Raw genomic sequence first — 25,972 nt, 5'->3', positions numbered from 1 at the left:
AAGTACTATAAATATACGTGTGTGTGTGTGTGTGTGTATATATATATATATATATATATATATATATTATATCTCTCTATATCTATACACACATATATAAGTGGTTAAAAAAATCTATATAGAGTGTAATATACTATATCCCAAAGTATCTCATTAAAAGGGGGGGCAAAGGAGGGGTGCATCAAGAAGAAATACAGTCTATGGAGGTGGTGTTCTATACATTATTTAATTCAATTCAATTGAGTCATTAAGACCTCCTGGACTCAAAGTTTTGAGACTATAGATCCAGAAGGCCTCTCTTTTACACAATCTATTGTATCTATCGCCGCCTCTCATAGTAATTTTAACCTGTACGATTGCCTTAATTTTAATTTGACCTATACTGCCTTTCTGACAATCAGTCATATGTCTATACAGAAAGTTTGTTATGGAATTCATCAGTATACATCTTTTGTGTTCCATAAACCTGATATGTAATTTCCTGGTGGTGCGACTTACATATTGCAGGCCGCACCAACAGTCCATGACATAGATAACAGTCTGACCATCAGCCAAGAAAACTCTTGATCAAGAATTTCTCCTGTGTTACATGTGTGAGTCAAAATCAACTGTTTTCCTATTAGCACTCTTGCACGTGAAACAACCTGTCTTGCCGCATCGATGAAATCCTACATATCAGGTTTATGGAACACACAAGATATATACTGATGAATTCCAGAACAAACTTTATTTATAGACATATGACTGTTGTCAGAAAGGCAGTATAGGTCAAATTAAAATTAAAGCAAATCGAACAGGTTAAAAGCACTGAGAGGTGGCGATAGATAGATTGTGTAAAAGAGAGAGGCCTCCTGGATCTATAGCAGCGGTCGGCAACAAGGGTAAATGACCGACCATGGGGTAAAAATGAAATTCCTGGGGGTAATGGACGGACAGCCGGGCATGCATATGAATCATTCTGAATGATTCATATGCATGCCCGGCTGTGCCGCAGGGAGGCTCTAAACCGGATGCCCGCTGAGATGTTATTACCAGCGGGCGCCCGGCTCCTTCCCTGCAGCGCCGCGTTAGCCGGAGGCTGGAGTTCTCTTCTGAACTCCAGCTTCCGGCCCTCTCCATGCGCACTATGGGAGAGACATCATGACGTCTCTCCCATAGTTCCGAGGAGCAGCCGGGCGGACAGGACGGTGGCGGATGCAGCAGCGGGGATTAAGGTAAGTGTTTGTTTTTGTACAAGCGGTACTACAGGGGCATTATATGGGGGCACTACTACAGGGACATTATATAGAGGCACTAATACAGGGGCATTATATAGGGGCACTACTACAGTGGCATTATATGGGGGCACCACTACAGGGGCACTACTACAGGGGCATAACTATAAAGGCACTACTACAGGGGCATTATATGGGGGCACTACTATATGATTCCCTTGCTTTCAAATCAAGGGGTAACGTCGGCGTATCTAAATATATTTTGGGGTAAAAAGTAAAAAAGTTCCCTGACCCCTGATCTATAGTCTCAAAACTTTGAGTCCAGGATGTCTTAATGACTCAATTGAATTAAATAATGTATAGAACACCACCTCCATAGACTATTTCTTCTTGATGCCCCCCTACTTTGCACCCCTAGTATATCACCCTCTATATAGATTTTTTAACCCCTCATATGTATATATACGCGTGTAATTATATATATATATATATATATATATATATATATATATACATACACATACATACACACACACACACACACACACATACATATATATATACACACATATATATATATGCACACACACACACATACAGTATGTTTATTTATATCACTTTTCATGTATACTCCTCTATCCATCTTCTATATATTTTTATATATATATAGATTTTTAATATCTTATATGTCATTGTCGATCGTTTTAATGCTGTATATTCAGGCTATATGAGATAGTTATGTCCTCATTTTAGGGATTTTATATATATATTTGTTTGATTTAATACCAGTCACAATTCAGGTGTAAGTTAATATTTAGTAGTTATAACTGCTGGAACGCACAATGTCACCAGCTGGAACGCTACTATGAAAAAGTAGCAGACGGTTTCCATGGAAAGAAAAGATAGGAGTAACAGCTGAGCAATATGGCAGCTGGAACACACATGAGATCTCCTGTGGAACGCAGAGCAGGAAGTAGCCTAACAATATGGCTGCTGGGACGCACAAGTGATATCATGTGGAACGCAAAAACCGGAAGGGGCGGAGCCTAAGCCTGCGATCCACACAGTGACCACAGGTGCTCTAGTTTAATCACTGAGCATTCAATTAAGGAGCTATAAAAGAACTCTATGAATGAAAATAAAGTAATTCTGTCTGAGGAAGCCGCTGAGGTGTAACACAAGGCGGGGAAACGCGTTACAGACGCTCTGCTCCACACCACTATTCATTAAAATAGGGCGCTCTGTTGGATCAGCTTCACTGTGAGTAACCACATCAAGATATGTCTCAGTGAGCACTATTATCTGGCCAGTAACAAGATCTCTGCCAAAACTGAGTAAGTGGACTTAAACATCTAACATTGTGTACCTACACATATTCACAATCAAGTCCTTTCTAATCACTAAGGAAGGAAAAGTATTGTTATACCAACTGTTTCCTGACCAAAACAACATGGATTTAAATTTATTTGGATTTTTGTAGTGCTTTTTGGGATATAATCCAGAGAGATGTTCAGGGAAGTGAGGAGCTGTTTATCATATCTATCTATCTATATATATATATATATATTTATTTATTAGGGGTGTGCACCGGCCACTTTTCGTGTTTTGTGTTCTGGTTTTGGATCTGGATCTTTCTTCGTGTTTTGGATCTGGATTGATTTGCCAAAACCACCCTTCCGTGTTTTGGGTTCTGGGTTTTGTGTTTTGGATCTGTATTTTTTTGAAAAAAAGCATAAAAACCACTAAAATCACAGAATTTGTAGGTTTTTCTGCTCCTATGCTATTATTAACCTCAATAACCTTAATTTCCACTCATTTCCAGTCTATTCTGAACACCTCACAATAGTGTTTTTATGTCCAAAAGGTTGCACCGAGGTAGCTGGATGACTATGCTAAGCGACACGAGTGGGCGGCACAAACACGTGACCCATCTAGGAGTGACACTGCAGTGGCAGACAGGATGGCAGTTTGAAAAACTAGGCCCCAAACTGTACATAATGCAAAGAAAAAAAAGAGGTGCAAGATGGAATTGTCCTTGGGCCCTCCCACCCACCCTTATGTTGTATAAACAGGACATGCACACTTTAACAAACCAATCATTTCAGCGCCAGGGTCTGCCACACGACTGTGGCTGAAATGATTGGTTCGTTTGGGCCCCCACAAAACAAGCTGGCAATTAATCTGTCCCTGCACAAACTGGCTCTACGGAGGCAAGATGTCATCCTCATCATCCACCGATTCCTCACCCTCTTCAGTGTTGTGTACATCCTCATCCTCACAGAGTATTAACTCGTCCCCACTGGAATCCACCACCACAGGTCCCTCTGTACGTTCTGGAGGCTGGTCTCCCTGGAAGAGCTGATAATTCATTTTGATGAACATCATCTTCTCCACATTCTGTGGAAGCAACCTCCTACGCCTTTCGCTGACAAGGTTCCCGGCTGCACTAAACACTCTTCGGAGTACACACTGGAGGGGGGGCAACTCAGGTAAAATAGAGCCAGTTTGTACAGGGGCCTCCAAATTGCCTCTTTTTCCTGCCAGTACAGGTATGGACTCTCTGACATGCCTACTTGGATGCTGTCACCGATGTAATCCTCCACCATTCTGTCAATGGTGACAGTATCATATGCAGTGACAGTAGACATGTCAGAAATTGTTGTCAGGTCCTTCAGTCCGGACCAGATGTCCAAACTTGGTCCTGCCTGCCCTGCATCACCGCCAGCGGGTTGCTTAGGATAGCTAAGTTTTTTCCTGGCAGCCCCAGTTGCGGGAGAAAATGAAGAAGGAGCTGTTGACGTGTCACGTTCCGCTTCAGCTGACAGTGTGTTCACCAGCAGGTCTTTGCACCTCTGCAGGCTTGTGTCGGCCGGAAAGAGAGACACCACATAGGCTTTAAACCTAGGATCGAGCACGGTGGCCAAAATGTAGTGGTCTGATTTCAACAGATTGACAACCCTGGAATCCTGGCAAAGCGAATGAAGGGCTTCATCCACAAGTCCCACATGCCGAGCAGACTCGCTCCGTCTTAGCTCCTCCTTCACTTTCTCCAGCTGCTTCTGCAAAAGCCTGATGAGGGGAATGACCTGACTCAAGCTGGCAGTGTCTGAACTGACTTCACGTGTGGCAAGTTCGAAGGGCTGGAGAACCTTGCACAACACGGAAATCATTCTCCACTGCGCTTGAGTCAGGTGCATACCCCCTCCTTTGCCTATGTCATAGGTGGATGTATAGGCTTGTATGGCCTTTTGCTGCTCCTCCATCCTCTGAAGCATATAGAGGGCTGAGTTCCACCGCGTCACAACCTCTTGCTTCAGGTGATGGCGGAGCAGGTTCAAGAGTGTTTGCTGGCGCTCCAGTCTTTGGCACACAGTCGCTGAATGGCGAAAGTGGCCAGAAATTTTTCGGGCCACCCAAAGCGTCTCCTGCACGCCCCTGTCGCTTTTCAGAAAATTCAGCACCACCAAGTTTATTGTGTGAGCAAAACATGGGACGTGCTGGAATTTGCCCAGATGTAATGCCCGCACAATATTGGTGGCATTGTCAGATATCACAAATCCCCAGGAGAGTCTAAGTGGGGTAAGCCACTGGGCGATGATTTCCCTCAGTTTCTCTAAGAGGTTGTCGGCGGTGTGCCTCTTACTGAAACCGGTGTTACACAGCGTAGCCTGCCTTGGAACGAGCTGGCGTTTCTGAGATGCTGCTACTGGTGACGCTGCTGCTGTTGCTGCGTAAGGTGATACATCTACCCAGTGGGCTGTCACAGTCATATAGTCCTTAGTCTGTCCTGTTCCACTTGTCCACATGTCTGTGGTTAAGTGGACATTGGTTACAACGGCATTTTTCAGGACACTGAGGACACTTTTTCTGATGTTTCTGTACAGTCTCGGTATCGCCTGCCTAGTGAAGTGGAATCTAGATGGGATTTGGAACCGGGGACACACTACCTCCATCAATTGTCTAAATCCCACTGCACTAATGGTGGATACCGGACGCACGTCTAACACCAACATAGCAGTCAAGGCCTCAGTTATACGTTTTGCTTCAGGATGACTGCTGTCGTACTTCATCCTCCTCGCTAAGGACTGTTGGAGGGTCAATTGTTTAGTAAAAGTAGTGGTGTTCCTACTTCCTCTCTGGGATGATGAACGACTCCCAGCAGCAGCAACAGCAGCAGCGGCAGCAGGAGGCGTAGCAATGCAGGATCCTCCGGAGGAATCCCGGATAGGAGAGTCAGTCATGCCAGTGACATGGCCTGCAGGACTACTTCCGATCCTGACTAAGGAGGAAATTGACGAGGAGGGAGTTGACGGTGTGGTTTGCAGGCGCTTGGATACAACAGGACAACGGGATTTAGGTGTCCCTGGACTGCTTACGGTCTTAGCCAAAGTTTCTGAACTTGACAGTAACTTATTATGAACGCGCTGCAGGTGCCGTATAAGGGAGGATGTTCCTAGGTGGTTAACGTCCCTACCCCTACTTATTCCACCTTTACATATGGTACATATGGCAAGACAGTTGTTGTCCGGATTTGGATAGAAATATTGCCAGACCAAAGAGGTGGAATGTTTGGTCTTCTGCCCAGGCATGACCATGATGGGCTTTTTCATCCCACGGACAACAACTGTCTCCCCCGGAGCCTGATTTAAACAAACCACATCACCATCAGAATCCTCCTCGCCAACTTCCTCCTCAGCGCCAGCTACACCAGTATCCTCATCCTGTTGTACTTCAACAGTGACATCTTCAATTTGCATATCAGCAAGTGGACTGTGGGTGCTCCTTTCAGCACTTGCAGGGGGCGTGCAAATGGTGGAAAGAGCCACCTCTTCCCGTCCAGTGCTGGGAAGGTCAGGCATCGCAACCACCACTACACTTGGACTCTCCTTGGGGATTTGTGATATCTTCTTAGAAAGCACAGTTCTTCGCTGTGCTTTTGCCAGCTTAACTCTCTTGATTTTTTTAGTGGGAGGAGGGCTTCCATCGTCATGTGAAGCTGAACCACTAGTCATGAACATACTAGGGATCGACCTTAGCCGTTCCTTGCCACTCCGTGTCGTAAATGGCATATTGGCAAGTTTACGTTTCTCTTCAGATGATTTAAATGTTTTTTTCAAGGTCATTTTCCTGAACTTTGGGATTGTATGTGCCCTCTACTATGACATTGGGCATCGGCCTTGGCAGACGACGTTGATGGCATGTTATCGTCTATGTCATGACTAGTGGCAGCAGCTTCAGCACTAGGAGGAAGTGGTTCTTGATCTTTCTCTATTTTATTTTTATCGGAGAAAGTTTGGTCCTCCATTTATGTTATATCGATTTGATATATACGTGCGGCTAAACACAGAAAATATTTTTTTATTTTTGCTGGAGAGTAGTGCACTTTGTGGGTTACACCACCCTTTAAGAAATGAGCCAGCCGGCTCTTTACTTATGGGACACAGGCGCACGCTTGGCGCTGCTCCTTTGTTGATGCACGTGCGGCTACTGCGCACACAATTCACAAACACAGAAAAAATATTATTTTTTTAACACTTGGGGGGAGCACCCCTGATGGACAGAGCACCCCCTGGACAACACTACAGCACCCCTTTAGGACTGGGACACTGCACAGGACTTTGGAGTGGACACAGCCCCTATGGAGAACTGACTGCACAACGCAGTCCAGCCAGCCCCTATGGACTTTGAAGTAGTGGACACAGCCCCTATTAACAACAGCAGCACAGCACAACACAGCCAGCCCCTATGGACTTTGAAGTAGTGGACACAGCCCCTATGGACAACAGCAGCACAGCACAGCACAACACTACTCTGCACTACACTACACAGCCCAGCCAGCATTAACTCCCACCCTCCCTTTTCACTGTCCACAGCCGAGTGAGAAAATGGCGCCGACGCGGGTACCTTATATAGGATCCAAAACCCGCGAGACCCGGAAGGCGGGATGATGACGTTTTGCCTCGATTTCAGATCCGAGTCAGGCGGGAAAAGTCGAGCCTGACTCGGATCTGCCTCGGATCGGGGGGGGTTCGGATTTCAGAGATCCGAACTCGCTCACCCCTAATAAATAATATATATATATATAAAATTTTAGATTTTTACTTCGATACCACAGCAAATTTTTTGTGGAGATGTTGGCAGCTTGCTAATATTTCTGCTGCTTCATAACCACATGCTCAGATACAAACCTGATATTGTAGAAGTATATTTTATATTATTATTCATGCAATTTCTTTTGTGTCTTACTTTTGTGTGTTTTATCTATGGCCATTTGTATATATTATTAAATTGTTAAAACAACACATGCCAAAGGGCCTCCAATCAGCAGCGCTTTTTACTACAACTAATGCAGGTCTGGGCATTTCCAATATGTCACAGTACGGTGGTGCTTGAAAGTTTGTGAACCCTTCAGAATTTTCTATATTTCTGCTGAAATTTGGCCTAAAACTACCTCAGATTTTCACACAAGTCCTAAAATTAGATAAAGAGAACCAAATCAAACAAATGAGACAAAAACAATTAAACATGGTCATTTTTGTATTTGAGGAAAATGATCTAATATCACATATCTGAGTGGTAAAAGTGAACCTAAAGGTGCATACACACACACGATTATCGTTAAATGATATAATTTAACGATAATCGTTTGAAAAAATCGTTCACTTTCTGAGTCAAATGATGAACGATTATTGTTCATGCGCGTTCACGTTTGTAGTTCAGTCAGACTTGTCAACTCAACGATTTTCATCAAGTTAATATGCAAAAATCGTTTGTAGTTCATAAAAATCGTTCATTACATTTAAATGAACATAGTAAATGAACAACTTTAGTAAACGATTTTAGTTAATTTTTTCAAGGTAGAAAATCGTTTATTAACTCAATCGTTGTGTGTGTATGCAGCTTTAAAGGTGCATACACACGTAACGATTTTTTTATCGATTTAACTAGAACGACGTCGCTATCGTTCAATTGTTGGAAAAATCATTTAGTTTCTGAGTTATAACGATGAACGATTATCGTTAATGCGCGTTCCAGTTTGTAGTTTATTCTGACTGACCAACTGAACGATTTTCATTAAGGGAAGTTACAAAAATCTTTTGTAGTTCAAAAAATCGTTCATTACACTTTAAAAAATCTGACAGATAATCGGACAGAAAATCGTTCATAAAATCATTGGTAACAAAATTGTTGTGTGTGTATACAGCTTTAGGCTTGGCAGACATTTTGAATGTGAAATTAGAGTCAGGTATTTTCAATCATCTATGAGATGACAAATCAGGTGTGAGTGGACAACCTACCTTTTTAAAAGAACTGGGATCTATCAAAGTCTGATATTCACAACACATTTGTGGAAGTGTATCATGCCACGAACAAAGGAGATTTCTAAGGACCTCAGAAGAAGAGTTGCTGATGGACATCAGGCTGGAAATGTTACAAAACCATCTCTAAAGAGTTTGGACTTCATCAATCAACAGCGAGACAGATTGTGTACAAATGGAGGAAATTCCAGACCAACAAAGATCACGCAAAGAGGAAAGCGTCTAATAGTTCGCAAGGTCACAAAGGAACCCAAGGCAACTTCTAAGCAACTTGAGGCCTCTCTCACATTAGCTAATGTTAATGTTCATGCGTCCACCGTCAGGAGGACACTGAACAATAATGGTGTGCATGGCAGGATTGCAAGGAGAAAGCCACTGCTCTCCAACAAGAACATTGCTGCCCATCTGCAGTTTGTTAAAGATCACCTGGATAAGCCAGAAGACTAATGGAACAATGTTTTGTGGACAGATGAATCCAAAATAGAGCTTTTTGGTTTAAATGAGAAGCTTATGTTTGGAGAAAGGTGAACACTGCATTCCAGCATAAAAACCGCATACCATCTGTAAAACACGGTTGTGGTGAAATCATGGTTTGGGCCCGTTTTGCTGCATCTGGCCCAGGACGACTTGCAATCATTGATGGGACAATGAATTTTGAATTATGCCAGAATATTCTAAAGGAAAGTGTCAGGACATCTGTCCATGAGCTGCATCTCAAGAGAACGTGGGTCATGCAGAAAGACAACAACCAAAAGCACACATCATTCAAGCAAAGAATGGTTAAAGAAGAATGAAATTAAAGTTTTGGAATGGCCAAGTCAAAATCCTGACCTTAATCCCATCAAAATGTTGTGAAAGGACCTGAAGCAAGCAGTACATGGGAGGAAACCCACCGACATAAGAGTTGAAGCTGTTTTGTACGGAGGAATGGGGTAAAATTCCTCTAAGCTGATGTTCAGGAAGAACCAACAAATACCGGAAACGTTTAGAAGCAGTTATTGCTGCACAAGGTGGTCAATACCAGATACTGAAAGCAAAGGTTCACATACTTTTGCCACTCACAGATATGTGATATTGGATAATTTTCCTCAACAAATGAGCATGTCTAATTTTGTCTCTCATTTGTTTGATTTGGTTCTCCATCTACTTTTAGGGCTTGTGTGAAAACTTGAGGTAGTTTTTGGCCAAAATTCAGCAGAAATATAGAAAATTCTGAAGGGTTCACAAACTTTGAAGCACAAGTGTTTATACGGCTATCCCATGAATTTTGGCACTGCAGTGTACAGTAGTGTGCAACTGATGGATTTGCATTCTATTTCTATGCAGATGATTAGGATTTCAGGCTTTCTGGGTACAGGCTTTTTTTTTTTTTTTTTCATAATTTGTAGCAATATGTCTATACTCCCCACGTCACCTAGTGTAGCAGCACTTCTCACAGTGACAGTAGAGGGAAGAGCTTTATCATCATGTGTATACATTAAAAGCCAACTTGTTTAAATGATCGTGAGTGCTCAGTTTACCCCCCCCCCCACTTCCTCGGATGTCTGATATGTGCATCATGCAAAGGTATGGTCAGTGGCTAAGCCAGCACAACTATATCACAGCACCTATAGTTGCAATATATTATCACTTAGCCGGAGGTAGTTAATAGAGAATTCTGAAGATAAGGGGTCTCCTGACGAGTTGAACACAACTCTAAAAATTTAAAATAACATTTATTCCAATACCGAAGCGACTGGCACCTCAAGGTGCATCCAGCTCGGTAGCAGTAGCGTATGCACAAGGTTCATGTTAGGCATACTTCACCCAGATGCATGTATACACAAATGAGTCCAAAGCACAAGAAAAGCTAGTTAATATTTGTTTTGCAAGCGAAAATTGCATTCAATATTAGGCTTGATTTAAACAGAAAAACACAACCCTAACACAACCCTATAAACATAGAAGTTAAAATGTTCTCTCGTGTATGAATAAAAATAACAAAATATTGCCCCAAAAATAACATAATATAAGCACAAGCAATGAAGAAAGCTTCAGATGCGATCAGCCAATCCGATGTACTGTAACTAGCACACCAAGTCGACCGTTATCGTCAGTGTGCATTTGCACCGTCTCTCAGGCACCCCAAGTGATATGGCTACTGACAGGCAAATCTGTCTCTCCTCCTGTTTGCAAATATGAAAACTTTATGCTGTAACTGCATTCATTTGAAAAAAAAAAAAAAAAAGCATCATTTAAAATATAAAATAATATATTGTTGTAAAAAAAACTCGTGTGCGCAGTTTCCATTGTTGAAATTAAAAAATATATATATCTAATTGTTACAGTATACTTGCTTAATGTGATTTCCTCTATTACAGGTACCTCCAATAGAATATATCTAACCAAAGATATCAGATAGCTGTTTGCAATGGTCTTGCATAAAATATTCTATAAAACCAAAAATTAGAAACAATATTCATTACTCTCGATATCAGGAAGGTTTTGAGAATTAGTTTTTATGCTTGATATTTGTTGGTTTCACTGGGAAGAACTTTGCATTTTTTGTCTAACTAGGAAAATATAGGATTCAATTCAGGAAAGAAGGTTTTTATTTGGTAGAAAATTTTAATATTTTTTAGTTTATTGATGGGGGTGGGGGAGCGAGAGGGAGAGAGAAAGAAAAAAACACTTCAGTTGTACACAGGTGGATGTCAATCAATATAATTGCGAGAACTCTGAAGACTCACAGGGGTATTCAACATGGGTGCGATAACATCGGTTTTTGCGTTAATATCACTGGTTTTAGTTTTACACCGTATTCAATTTCAAAGACTTATCGCAGTTTTGAAAAGTCTTTGATAAAAAACGGGGATAACTTTTCACCATTGAATAGGTGTCGAAAAAAAGTGCAGAATTGGGGTTTAGGGGTGCAGGCTTAAAAAAAAATTGCCTGCACCCCTGAGATTGACATTTAAAAAAGAACTGTGTCAAAAAAGTTTAAAAAAAAAAATAGGGACACCCCAAAAAATGTAAAAATTGGGGTGCAAAAAAAAAAAAAAAAAAAAAAAGGGAAAAAATTGTTAAACAATAGGGAAATAGGTTCAGGGCTATTCTGCAAGTATGCGGCAGATGTTTTCTAGAATAGAATTATAGCGGCAGGTGCACAAATGCAGAATTTTTAAAAACTGACTTTAGGGACTTAAAAATATGCTAGTACCCATTTTCATGTACCCCAAATTTGATGGGACCACTTAAAAAAACGAAAAAAATAACCTAAGTGCTCTTCTGCATCACTTTTTCAATGTCGGAAAAAAAACACCTGCTGCGGCTATTTAAATCCCCGACTTTCAATTAAAGGCTAAAACTGGGGTACCCATAGTGTTCCCCCATGTTTTTACAACTTTAGGGGGGTCTTACAATTATTTTAAGGAAAAATTCGTAACTTTACGCAAATCCAACTTCGGAGTTTCCCGTTTTCGTTAATTTTATTTTGAATACGGGGATAAGCGGGAGCGCGCACCATACCTTTACGCAGAAAAAAACTCCGATATGAAACGTTAACTTCGCCAGGGAAGTTAACCTTTCATATTGAATACCCCTGATAATTGTACCAGGGTCTAGCTGCATTTTAGCAAAATAGGGGAATACTTATGTAATTATGTTCATTTGTAATTAAAAAGTGTATAGATTTTTTCTTTCAAAATTACATTACAGAGCATGATACTACAACGTCAACTTTTCCAAAGGGACCATTTCCTCTACACATACTACTTGACACCAGTCATAAAATTACATGACTGGTGTAGAGCGAATTTTGTTCATACAGAAAAAAAAATAAAAATTTATAAATACATAAAAAATAAGAATCAAAACAAAAAAAGGCTATGACAGAGTTGTCAGGGTTTAAATTTGGCCTGAATAAATAAATAAAAGCATAGTTAATCTGGTTAATCCAGTGAACAGTGAGTTGCTAGATAAGCAAAACTGACATCATCTATGATGTTGCACAATTACATAAGTTATTTGAAGCACATTGTTGCAGTACCTGATGCTTGCAGAATGCCTTACAAAACAACACAAAAGGATTTAGCAGTGTTTATAGGATATGAGACAGATTTTGTTACGTTTCAACAGTATCTGCACGCATCACTGCCTATGTCCAATTTAATATATTAGAAAACCTCATCTTCTGGTGTAGCCCAAAAGCATCCAAGCATGCATGACATGAACTGCCAAAGAGAAACTTTAAACAACACCCCCCTCGCCCCCCCTACAGCAAAACAATGCTGCTGGATACAGAGATAGACAATAGAGATAAAATGAGCTAATTTATACTCACAAGTGACTGAACCAAAATGGTGAAGCAGCTTTTCTGTAATTCCTCAGGCAAATTGGCAAAGCTTCTCTCAGACCAACATTTCACAAAATATTTTTCAATCCACCTAATTAAGCACAAAATAGTCACTCTTCGATGTAATAAATAATATATGCCTTATTTTCATTTAAATAAATAAGTCAACTGACACCTTGATACATACTACACCTAAACATAACATCAAATGGATCATTTATGGCAGTGCTTTGAGATGTCCTTGTGTACTTACCTCATACATGAGGTATATAATGGTTCCTCCCCCAAGGAATAAGCAATAGAGAGACATTCTAACACCGACTGCTGCATTCCAACTACAGGCTGAAACAAAAACGGAAAAGCATTTTAACAAAAAGACTAATTAACCAGGGTCCTGTTATAACAATGCATCTGAAATATTAATGAGGTAATAGCCAAACAATATTGATATGGTAAACACTATCTGCAACAAATATTGTTGTTCTTCTGATATGTTCACAAACAAAAGTGTTCATGCAATGGTTTCCTTCCTACTGGTTTTTTCAGGAAACAATGTTTATTGTTAGAAGGAAACAAAGACCATCTGTAGTTCTTAAAGTTTAACACCCCCCTAACATGATGTTTACTAGCAAAGCAGAGAGGATGCATATTCTGGTTACATATACTGTATAATAACATTTGAGGTATTTATAAAACCAGTTATACTTCTAATGTAAAATGAGCATCTCACAAATATCTCTATAAAACCTTTGCATAGTCTACATGTAAAGCACGGCTTCTTACCTAATGTCAGAGGTTCCCAAAATCAGACCCTCCAACATGAACTCTTCCACCAGGTACAAAATGCTCTGCTCCTGGAATTTCCACCTAATTTAAGATTGCAGCCACCTGTGTTTAAACACCTTTCTCACCAATTAACTAGTTTAACACAGGTGACTGCAATCATAAATTAGGTGGAAAGTCCAGAAGAGCATTTTGTACCTGGTGGAAGGGGTCATGTTGGAGGGTAGGCAAATTCCACCATTACAGTTCACGTTTTAAGGATATCCATGCTTGAGCACAGGTGACTTAATTAGTACCTCAGTCAATTTTGTTTTTTTTTTAAATCGCGTAATCTTTGTTTTAATTTTAGAGCATTACATACAAAACATTTACGTCATTGTATCAAGGCATCATTAAAAACAGAACTTATACGTATATAGAACAGAGCTGGATGCAGTCGGAGATAACATAAGCCACAAAGACAAAAAAGCTAAATATAATTTGCCAGCATAATTTGAACAAAACGAATTGCTGTATACATATACACTGTATAAAGAATTTTAAATACTAGTATGAGTAAACATATAAATAACACTTAAAATACAATGTGTAATTGCCGCCACATCATAGTAACTAAAAATTACTATTATTTGCATTAAGGGAGCGGCAAGGCGTCAGTTCCTCTGCCCAATCTGGAGAGGCGCCATCTATCCCATTTTTAGGATTCTTGAACATGGAGTTGTGACTTTTAAATAAGTATCTTTCATGATTGGCGACATCATTAACCAGAGCTCTCCACCTAAAAATATCAGGGTGGTCAGTTACAAACAATGTTCTCCTATTATGGACTATAGCTAAAGTTGTAAGGCATAAAGTAAAACTGTAAAGCATCAACGAGTGTGTTTTGTCAAGGTCATGACCAAAGAAACATACCCTGTGATCCAATGGAGGAAGGGAATAAGCTGTTGACCTAATATCTTCCCAAGCTTTGAACTAGAAGGGAAACACTACCATACATTCCCATAACAAATGCCAAAAATCGGAGCTTGCTGTCCCACATTTTGAGCAGTAGGTATCCAAACGCATACCAGAATGCTGTAGGGAAAGTGGGTTGTGGAATACCCCATGCAGAACATAAAAAAAACCTGCTGATACAGAATATAAGGGGTAGTAAATTTAATAGAGCCTAAAGTTTGCAGCCATTGATCGTCGGAAATAGCCTAAGTCAACTTCCCACTTAAGTTTAAGGGGATCTAGAAAGCTTGGCAGAAAACTGGAATTAAGGCTAGCATAACCATAGATTTAACTGGACAGGGGACTAGGGAAGACTACCAAATTGGTTCTGTACTGCACAGTTGTAATTACCTGTAAAAGGCTGTGTTATGGAAACCAAATATCTCCTGCAGCTGTAGAAAGGATTTAAAAACACCCTCTTTATATAATTGACCCAGGGAGTACACAATCCAGATATCAAATGAAAACTTAAATAGTTCAGGGTATGAATTATTTAACCATAGGGGAGAGTCTTCATCAAAATCTGACCGAAGTGTGAGCATAGCGCCAGACAAAGAGGGCCTGTCGAAGTAAAGGACGAAAACCAGAAGCAGATAGACCAGAAAAGGAGAAAGAGAACCCCACCCGCTTGGTTAAAAAACTATTAAACTATGATTCCGAACACCAGATACCCATCCTGATAAGTGGACCAGCTGAGAGGCCATATAATACATACATAGATTAGGGAGGCCTAAAGCACCCGAAGCCTTAGAGTTTTAATGGCCACCTGAGCAGACCTATCTCCCCATATAAATGGAGACAGAATGCTCTCAATGCCTGAAAATATGAGATATGGTAAGAACTTACCCTTGTTATCTCTATTTCTACGAAGTCCATAGGGTTCCACAGGATACCTTGGGGTATAGGTGTGACGTCAGTCGCAGGGCACCAAAGAGTTAAGCTTTCAGCCTCCCAGGATGCACTAGGTCCCCCTCCTATACCCCGCCCCCGGGCCAAGGCACCTCAGTTAGTTACCAAGCCATAGGCCGGAGGAGGAGAAGGAAGAGAGAGAACAAAGATCTGGACACATACAAGAATCACATTCTCACCAGAGGGAGACGGAAAACCGGTGACCAGAGCAAAGCCCATCTGCAGCACAGGTGCGACAGGGCGGGAGTCCTGTGGAACCCTATGGACTTCGTAGAAATAGAGATAACAAGGGTAAGTTCTTACCATATCTCATATTTTCTACTTCAGGGTCCATAGGGTATCCACAGGATACCTTGGGGATGTCCCAAAGCAGTATCCTTTAAGGGTGGGGACGCTCCTGTGCAGAAAGGAGAATCCGCCGCCCGAAGGAAGCATCCTGAGAGGCGAAGGTGTCAAACCAGTAATACCTCACGAAGGTATGGACAGAAGACCACGTAGCAGCCTTGCAGATCTGAACTGCCGAGGCACCACGTCGAGCTGCCCACGAAGGACCCACAGACCTAGTGGAATGAGCCTTCAGAGAAGGAGGGACCGGTAGGCCTTCATGAAGATAAGCTTCAGAAATAGCCATACGGATCCAGGCTGCCAAAGTTTGCTTTGAAGCAGGCCAACCCTTTTTACAGAAGCCATAGAGGACAACAAAGCGTCCGACTTCCTAAACAAAGAAGTGCGGTCAACATAAGTCCTTAAGGCCCGCACAACATCCAAAGAGGCCTCACCCACGGAAAGACCCGGTGAGTTAAAGGCCGGAACAACTATTTCCTCGTTAACATGAAACTGGGAAACAACTTTGGGAAGAAACTTGGGCCGAGTGCGGAGCACTGCCCTGTTCCCATGAAAAACCAAGAAAGGGGGTCTACAAGAAAGAGCCCCTAACTCAGAAACACGTCTGGCTGAAGCAACGGCCAGAAGGAAAACAGTCTTAGCTGTTAGCCATTTAATATCCACTGAGCCCAGTGGTTCAAACGGCGGTCCTTGGAGAGCCCTCAGGACCACAGCCAAATCCCAAGGCGCCACAGGTGGAACAAAGGGCGGCTGAATACGGAGAACACCTTGCATAAAGGTGCGCACATCCGGGATTGTAGCAATCCTACGGTGAAACCAGACAGATAGGGCCGAAACCTGTACCTTCAAAGAAGCAAGGCGAAGCCCATGATCTAGTCCCGCTTGCAGGAAGGCGAGAATCCGAGACAGACGAAACTCCCGCGGTGCATAACCTCTCGGTCGACACCACTGGAAGAACATATGCCACACGCGATGGTATATCCTCGCGGAAGACGGTTTCCGAGCTCGTAACATGGTACGCACCACAGAGCTGGAAAACCCCCAGGACCTCAGCATGGCCGTCTCAACAGCCACGCCGCCAAAGACAGCCGAGTCAGGTCCGGGTGAAGACAAGGACCCTGAGACAGAAGGTCCGGTCGTAGCGGCAACCGCAGAGGACTGTCCACGGACAGACCCTGAAGGTCTGAGAACCAGTGCCGTCTGGGCCACGCGGGAGCTATCAACAGGAGCGTCCCTCCTTCCTGTTTGAATTTCCGGATTACCCGTGGAAGAAGGGAGACCGGAGGGAACAGGTATGCGAACCTGAACGTCCACCGGACGGACAGAGCATCCACCAGAGACGCCCCTTCGTCTCTTGTGCGAGACCCGTACACCGGCAACTTGTTGTTGTGCCGGGACGCCATGAGGTCGATTTCTGGAAGACCCCACCTGTCCACCAGTAGTTGAAAAACGTCCGGGTGCAGGGACCATTCCCCTGGATGAACGTCCTGGCGACTTAGAAAGTCTGCCTCCCAATTTAGCACTCCCGGGATGAAGACCGCTGATATGGCCGGAAGATTGCGCTCCGCCCAAACCAGGATCCGAGAGACCTCTACGAGAGCCGCCCGACTGCGAGTTCCTCCTTGCCTGTTTATGTAGGCCACGGTGGTAGCATTGTCCGACTGGACCTGCACCGGGTGACCCTGGAGAAACCGCTGTGCCTGCAGGAGAGCATTGAAGACCGCACGGAGTTCCAAGATATTGATTGGAAGCTCCGCTTCTGTCGGTGTCCACCTGCCCTGGAACAAGTGTGGACCCGAAACTGCTCCCCAGCCCCGAAGACTGGCGTCCGTTGTCAACAGGACCCAATTTGGAACCCAGAACGGACGTCCCTTGTTGAGGTGGGTCGTCTTTAACCACCACGCAAGGGACAGGCGAACCTCCGGGGTGAGCACAATCGTCTGGAACTTCAGAGACTGAGGCAGCCCGTTCCACTTGGACAGGATCAGGTGCTGCAGAGGTCTGGAGTGAAACTGGGCGTATTCCACCATGTCGAACACCGACACCATGGAGCCCAGTAACCTCATCGCCGAGTGTAAGGACACCCGGCGGCTGTGCAGACAACTGCGCACCCTTGACTGTAAAGCAGAGATCTTGTCCTCCGTCACGAAGATCCTTTGCTGTCCCGAGTCCAATAAGGCTCCAAGATGCAGAATCCTCCGAGACGGGATTAGAGTGGACTTCTGCCAGTTGATTAGCCAGCCGTGCCATTGCAGCAGTGCAATGGTCAGGTCCAAGTGGTGTAACAGGAGCTCTGGAGATCCTGCCACCAATAACAGGTCGTCCAAGTACGGCAACATGCGGACTCCTTGCAGCCGCAGAGAAGCCGCCATGACCGCCATAGCGTCCTGTAAGTTCAATGACACCATGTAGTCCCCAGGTTCCAGCGCCAGAATGATGGACCGTAGGGTCTCCATCCGAAACTTCGGGACCCGCAAAGACTTGTTGAGTGCTTTGAGGTTGAGAATCGGACGATATGACCCATTGGGTTTCTGTACCAAAAAAAGATTTGAATAGAAACCCTGGCCCCTCTGGGAGAATGGAACAGGCACTATAACTCCAGCCTGGAGCATAGTGTGCAATACCTTCCGCAGCTCCGTAGCCTTGTTCCGGTCTGATGGTAGACCCGTGGTGAAGAATCGAGCCGGGGGTCTGTGCCGGAAGGAGAGGGCGTACCCGTGAGAGACCACCTCCAGAACCCAAGTGTCTGTCGTAGTGAACGACCAACACCGGGAGAACTGCAGCAGGCGGCCTCCCACCCTGGGATCCCCCAAGGGGAGACCCGGACCGTCAGGCCGCAGGCTTGTCATCTGGCTTGGGGGCCGGACGTCTGGTACTCCATGCCTGTTTCCGGGGCTTGACCGATTTCTTAGGGCCAGCCTGTCGAGGAAACGACTGTGGTTTGGGCCTGCCCTGGGCCCTAGATGACCGAAAGGACGATGGTCCAGAACCAGAAGGAGCAGCGGCCGACGGGAGACAAGCAGATTTGGCTGCCGCCAGCGTGGCCACAATCTTATCCAGATCCGGACCGAAGAGAACTTCTCCGGTAAACGGCAACGCTTCCAGACCTTTCTTGGATCTGCGTCCGCCTTCCAGGATCGCAGCCACAAGGTGCGACGAGCAGCTACCGCTGCTGAAGAAATTCTAGACACCAGAGTACTAATGTCTAGAGCCGCCTCGTTGATGTAGGTGGCCGAATCACGGAGATTGCCAATCAACTCCGCCTGTTCGGCCGGACAGTCGGATTCAAAAGAAGCCTCTAATGAATCCGCCCAGCGCTCCATCGCTCTGGCAACCCAGCAAATGGCCATAGCCGGCCGTGCTGCCCCCCCTGCAAGGGAATAAGCAGACTTCAGGCAGATTTCTACCTTGCGGTCCGTAGCATCCTTAAGGGAGGACATGGATGGCATCGGCAATGTGGCACTACGGACAAGACGGGTCACGTGAGAATCCACCTGTGGAGGGGATTCACACTTAGCAAAATAATTATCCGCGAACGGATAAGCCACCGCCAGGCGTCTCTGCGGCTGGTATCTTTTGCCAGGTTGTTTCCACGCCTCCTCTAAATGGTCCACCAACTGACCCGAAAGAGGAAAGACTGTGGCATCGCCCTTCACATCTTTGAAAAAGGCATACTTAGATTTAGCCGCTGGGGGAACTTCGTCCTCAATCACCAAGGCTGTGCGGACCGCCCGAATAAGTCCAGGAATATATACTTTGGACTTAGCATCAGCGTCCTTAGTATGGAAAGGTTCCTGATCGTAAGGATCCAGAATCTCCCCATCATCAGACGTCCCTTCGTCATCCTCATAAGGAGCGGACAGAGACGCCACCGGCCTTTTATGAGGCCGCATCACAGACTCCCCTTGCAACACATCCGACAAGTGCTGTACAGAACTCGTCAGGGAGTTAACCCACGCTGGCTCCTGAGAACCCGGGAGCGGGGAAATAGGGAGACTGTGGGGTACCACCAATTGTCGTGGGAACCCCTGCATGGGTGACGACACCACAGACTGCTGGGACAAACCCATCGGAGTAAACGCGGGCTGCGGAGCTAACTGGCCCACTAAAGCTGTTAACGCCTGAGCGAAACAAGCCCAGGGCGGCTCCTGTACCGGTGCTGTAACCGTAATAGGCCGCGCCATGGACAAACACTGCCGGCAAAGGCCCTCCGCGCTACCCTCCCCCTCCGCTAACGGTACTTTGCACGTGGTACACTGTAGCCGGAGGGGAAAATCACTTTCAGACATGATGGCACCACGTATGTGACCTCTCTCACCAATTAAGTATTAAATAGGCGAGAGACCACCCTGCAGCACCGCACCGCAAGGGCTTTAGCAGAAAGAACAGGGACAGTAATAAAGCTGACAGTTTAGAGAAGAAAAGTTACAGGCAGCGCTAGCACAGTCACATACAATGCAGAGAAATAACAATTCCTGCACTAACAGCGCTGATCACTCAACTACACAGACACAGGGCCTGGTAGGACACAGCGCTGCATACACAGACCTGAGCCACAGCGGAGGAGAGGTATGCGGGGGGACCCAGACCACGATGCTTCCTTCCAGACTTCCAGCAGCGTTCACCATGCGTTGCAGAGAAGATGGCCGCCGAGGAGCAGAGAGAAGCTGGCCTGGGGGAGGAGCGCTGACACAGGACCAGTCAGCACAGTGCAGAGAGGGCTGTGTGCAGCGGGGGAGGCGCCGGCTGTGAGACAGGGAAGGCGCGCTCCCCTGGCATGCATTTAACCCCTGGGACGCCGCAGCGCTACCGCTCTGCTGCGGTCCGCTGTCCCAGGGGGTAGTGGAAGCGCAGGTTGGTCGCCTGGCTCCACGCTGCAGCCAGTCCCCAGGGAGCCCCCTGCCTGGGGACTTAGGACCATGTGATCAGCGGGGACCCACCGCGGAACCCCGCTGCTTACCTCTGTCCCCCTTGAATCCGGCCATGGTCCGGAACATCTGGGGTCACCGCTAGCTGTGACCCCAGACGCCCACCAGCATCCCCGGATCAGTACCGGCGTTCTGGTACCGGCGGGGTGTAGGGAAGACAGCATGGACGTCAGGACTGACTGTCCATGCTGTTCATCCAGATGTGCAGCCACAGCTGCATGAAGAAAAAGCTTCAGGGGCTCTTCTAGCCCCCACTCCAACAGGTGCACCCGACTCCGGCCGGGCACCAAACTAAACTGAGGTGCCTTGGCCCAGGGGCGGGGTATAGGAGGGGGACCTAGTGCATCCTGGGAGGCTGAAAGCTTAACTCTTTGGTGCCCTGCGACTGACGTCACACCTATACCCCAAGGTATCCTGTGGATACCCTATGGACCCTGAAGTAGAAAATACCTTTTTGGGGATAGAGACTGTGGAGTTCTGTAGAAGATATAAAATTCTGTGCTGAATTTATATTTTGAAAAGAATAATATGCCCTATAACTTTGAGAGGCAATTTCTTCCATGTATGAACCCTCAATTTAAAACTAGAAGTCATGGGATCAATATTTTGAGATAATAATCTTTACGTTGAGGATCAATCCAAACTCCAAGATATTTAAATTGTAAAGTCCACTGAAGTGGGCAGGATTAGTTAAGGGGAGACAACCAGAAATAGGAAATATACTAGATTTGTCCTAATTAATAAGTAAACCTGAGAAACAACTAAATGTATTAACTATTTTCAGCATAGTATCCAAGGACACATTTGCATCCTCCAAAAATAAGAGCATGTCATCTGCATACAGGGCTAAAACATCCTCAATTACCCCAGCCCTGAGGCCACATATATGAGGGGCAGTACGCAGAAGACATGTTAGGGTCAATAGCAAGTGGAAAGAGGGCACAGGAGAGAGGACATGCCCTGATGAGCACCTTTGGCAAAAGAAAAATGGCCCGAAGTATAGCCATTTATGGAAACATGGGCTGCTGGGGAAGAGTATAGTCACTGAATCCAGCAGACAACACAAATTTGCGCAGGACCTCCCAAAAGTAGTTCCATTCAACCGAATCGAAGGCTATGGCAGCACCGAGAGACACCACCACAACCTCCGGTTCTTTTAGGTCACTCCTCTAACTAATAAAAAAAAAAAAGGCTTTGAAGATTTTGAACTGTAGACTTTCCAGGCATAAAACTGGTTTGATCCGGGTATATTATGGTAGTAATTACAGAATTTAAACGTATAGCCCGAATTTTGGTTACAACTTTTACATCGGTGGATAGAAGGGATATGGTAAATTGGGGTCTTTGCCCTGCTAAGCAAGCACTATAATAATAGTTTCAGACATGAACTCCATTCATACAATGTATTCAAAGTCTCCAGTAGATGCAGAATAAAAAAATCCCTTAAATTTCCTATACACCTCTACAGGAATCCCATCACAACTGGGAGCATTGGTAGCAGGGAATGAGGAGATAGCTGAGTCAACTTCATCTAATACAAATGGAGCCACCAGGAAATCAAGAGCTTCCTGTGTCAGGTGTGGTAGCGAATCCTGTGCCAGGTGTATAAAGAAGAATAATATTGAAAAAAATGCTTCAGCAATATCAGTCCTAGAATAAAAGGGGATACTTTGGTAGTAGGTCTATTCCGGTTATTCTCAATTCTCAGTGTCCTCTCTAGCCAGAAAAGCCAAGTAACTACCAAACACCTCTACTTGAGAATATTGCATATGCTTTGAGAAGAGTAGTTTCTGTTTGGATTTATCAAATAGGTTGTTCAACCACTCCTTCTGTGCTTCCAGCCACAAAATTTGATCAGGGAGAGCTTACGGCAAAATATAACGGGTTTCCAACTGACAACATAACTGCGCACTTCCTCCCTCCCGTTAAATGTCTTAACCACTTGCCTGGCATGGTCGCATCTTTTGCAACCACACCAGGCTGTGTTTTATCTGATCTGGTTGCCAACAGTGCAACCAGTCAGAGAATCTTCCTGCAGCTGATGCTCTCAGATGGACCTTCCGGTCCCTCTGCTTCCCTGCACCCTCCTCTAATGTCTGCTGTGCTGCCGATCACTGCTGATCGGTCAGCACAGCAGGACTCCCCTCACCCAGTCGCTGCAGAGATTAGCAGCCACTGGGGAAATGTAAATTAACACCCCCCTCACCCCCCAGAGTGTACCTGGGGGCTGAAGCCGCTGGGAAAACGAAAGTCGCAATTGTTGCAAAGTTCCCGATGATCGAAAAAAAAAATGTATTTATTTTTTTACAAATAATTTTTTTTTTAAATGAAATAATTTGGGATTAAATTGAAATACACTTTCTTCACCTAATTCACTCATAAAAAAAACCTGACAATTTCTGGAGTGGTTTCTAGGAGAAAAAAAATTTGTCAGTTAAGTGGTTAATAAAGGAGCCCCGAATAACAGCTTTAAATGCATCACACATAACAAAATTGTGATGGGAAGAAGTACCTCAGTCATTTTCAAAGAACCATCTGGACTCAAGCATGGGTGTCATTAAAAACTGGACTGTAATGTCAGAGTTTGGGAACCTCTGCCCTATGTATGAAGACCACAAACATGGGCCTTTGAAGGTCAAAGTGAATTGTCATGACCTTCTTTTGGCAAATCTATTTTGTACTCATCTCTTCTTGTAATTAATATATTATTACTAATCTGTTGAAGTATCTACTTTAGTAGTAAATACCTGAAAATAGACTCAAAAGGAAATAAAATTTTAGAATCGCAAAAATAGCTCTTAAAGAGGATTCCCAGACATACCTGGGAATGGTGCACAGAAAGACATAGCAGCTGGACAGAAACTGGTATCAGAGCACAGGCAGGCAGAGCAGCAGGCTAGAACTTGGTAGCAAAGCAGTGTAAGAACAGCTGGACAGAACCTGGCAGCAGAGCACACAAAAACAGAGCAACTGAGAAAAGAGCAGTTGGAAAGAACTTGGAAGCAGAGTCCAGAAGAAGAGAAGAATAACAGAACCTGAAACCATAGCACAAAAGGACCCATCAGCTGGACAGAACCTGGTATCAAACGACATACAGGCAGAGAAGCAGGACAAAGCCTGGTAGCGCAGCACAGACAGAACCTTTTAGCGGAAGTACGCAAGACAAAACCTGGGAGCGAAGGAGCGGGAGGAGGACAGAACCTGAGAGCGAAGGAGCGGGAGGAGGACAGAACCTGAGAGCGAAGGAACGGGAGGAGGACAGAACCTGAGGGCGAAGGAGCGGGAGGAGGACAGAACCTGAGAGCGAAGGAGCGGGAGGAGGACAGAACCTGAGAGCGAAGGAACGGGAGGAGGACAGAACCTGAGAGCGAAGGAACGGGAGGAGGACAGAACCTGAGAGTGAAGAAACAGGGCACGGAAAAGAGCAGGTGCACTTTGTGTTTTGATTGGCAGCAGGACAGAACCTGATAGTGGAACATTAATGGACAGAACAGGACAGAATCTGAGTGTGAAAAACGCAAGACAGAACCCAAGAGCGGAGAAACAAGAGGACAGAACCCGAGAGCGGAGGAACAAGAGGACAGAACAGTTACTTACCTTTATCAGTTAGATGTGCCAACCTTTAATTATGTTTTTCATTGGGGCAGACTATGTGTCCCCCATTTGATTGAAAACAAATCACCACAACTACTGTTGACCTGCGTCCACTAAGAAGTCAGAATTACACTGTACAAAAAGTACCCATTTACAAGACACTGTCTCCTCTTTCTCTAATTATTTGCCCACTATGGTACCAGGAATATTAAGCTGCAGAATGTTGTGAGGTCATTCCTCAGACACACACATAGCTTAAATTGCATAAAGACCATTGATTTCTGTGGAGGAAGACAAACTACAGATAGGATGTTGTATTTTGTTGTGGTTGCAGTCTAACCAGCAATCACAATCAGCAGATTAGATCATAATCCATATAGACATCAAGGCCTTTTTGTTGGATTTTGAGTGTGGATGGCAGACATGCATTTCCCACAGAGTCCTTACCCATGTTACATCAACAACGCTATTTATTGAAAGCAAGAACATTTGGCTACTATGTTTTACCTACAAGAATAAAAGAAAAGAAAGCAATAGCAGCATATGAATCATCCAACAACTATGCTGTCATTCCTCTGTGCCAGTCACTGCAGCTAGTGCTTCTATTAAGTAACTAATTATTAGCTAATGGCAGAGATCCAGAGTGTGTCATCACTATTCAGGTACTCCATCTGCACATTCTATTGTTAGTGCTGCCTGGGGAGCTGGAGGGAGGAAGGTACTGATAACTCGGCCTCCCCCTAATATGATCATTCCTTTATGAAACATGGTATTTGATTACCTTAGAGCTTTTTACCATTTACTATGGTATCACAGTAATGATAACTTTTTTTTAATTGCCATTACTATCCTCAGTGCCCATCCTACTAACAAATATTGTGTGATACCTAGGTTTTCATGCCTATTGCTTTTTCCCTTTCTATTGATTCTATTGATTTACACAAGCCAGATTTGACCTGGGTTTGAGATTAAATTGAAACCAAGACCTGGGTTTGAGATGTAAAAGGAAACCAAGTGTATATTCCTCAATTCCCTGCAATAGTGCTGTAAATAGCCCATTGCAATCAATATAACAAAAGATCATGCATTGAACAGCACTGTATAAAGAAGTGCTGTGTCCATCGATCTTGGATGCACAAGTTTTACTCTTTAATCTGAAAATCTATACACAAGACTGCCTCAGGCAGAACGTGTAGATGCAACAAAACGCAGATACGGATTCTCTTCTGAAAGGAAACCATTTACCCAAAAAGTTCCAAAGGGTACTGCTTGCTTCTTATTAGTAATACACACAAATGTGATAGCTAAAAATCACAAATCAAACTCTCAGATGCACTGCTAAACGATTTACTGAGCAGGGGCACTCCTGGGGCAGTGTAGGGAGAGGCGCAGGCAATTCATATCTTGCATATTTTAGGCATGGTGCTACAAAGAACATAAAACTCTCATGAAAAATCCAAACAACTCTGGGTAATAGATACCATACTATATATGTATATTGTGAAAACATGCTCCAGATTCATTGCACCCACAATATACAATTTACCTTCATTA

At 44.2% G+C, this 25,972-nt stretch overlaps 1 protein-coding gene across 4 annotated transcripts in view; it reads right to left on the bottom strand.

The window, feature by feature from the left end:
• BTBD8 (BTB domain containing 8) overlaps window positions 1-25,972 on the bottom strand; it is a 153,462-nt gene that overhangs the window by 68,415 nt on the left and 59,075 nt on the right. For 2 of the 4 annotated variants that reach the window (XM_088444894.1, XM_088444895.1), the window contains exons 8-9: window positions 13,120-13,208; window positions 12,855-12,957 (exon numbers count right to left, since the gene is read on the bottom strand). In XM_088444894.1, coding sequence (XP_088301020.1) covers window positions 12,855-12,957; window positions 13,120-13,208 — 192 coding nt within the window. Of the gene's footprint in view, window positions 1-12,854; window positions 12,958-13,119; window positions 13,209-13,649; window positions 13,729-14,993; window positions 15,064-25,972 lie in introns of those variants that run through there. The other 2 variants (XM_088444897.1, XM_088444896.1) reach the window with 2 other exon arrangements.

Source organism: Taudactylus pleione, unplaced genomic scaffold, assembly GCF_031769625.1.
Source record: "Taudactylus pleione unplaced genomic scaffold, aTauple2 ptg000373l, whole genome shotgun sequence".
Classification (NCBI taxonomy): domain Eukaryota; kingdom Metazoa; phylum Chordata; class Amphibia; order Anura; family Myobatrachidae; genus Taudactylus; species Taudactylus pleione.
This window is presented reverse-complemented; position numbering and strand designations above follow the sequence as displayed.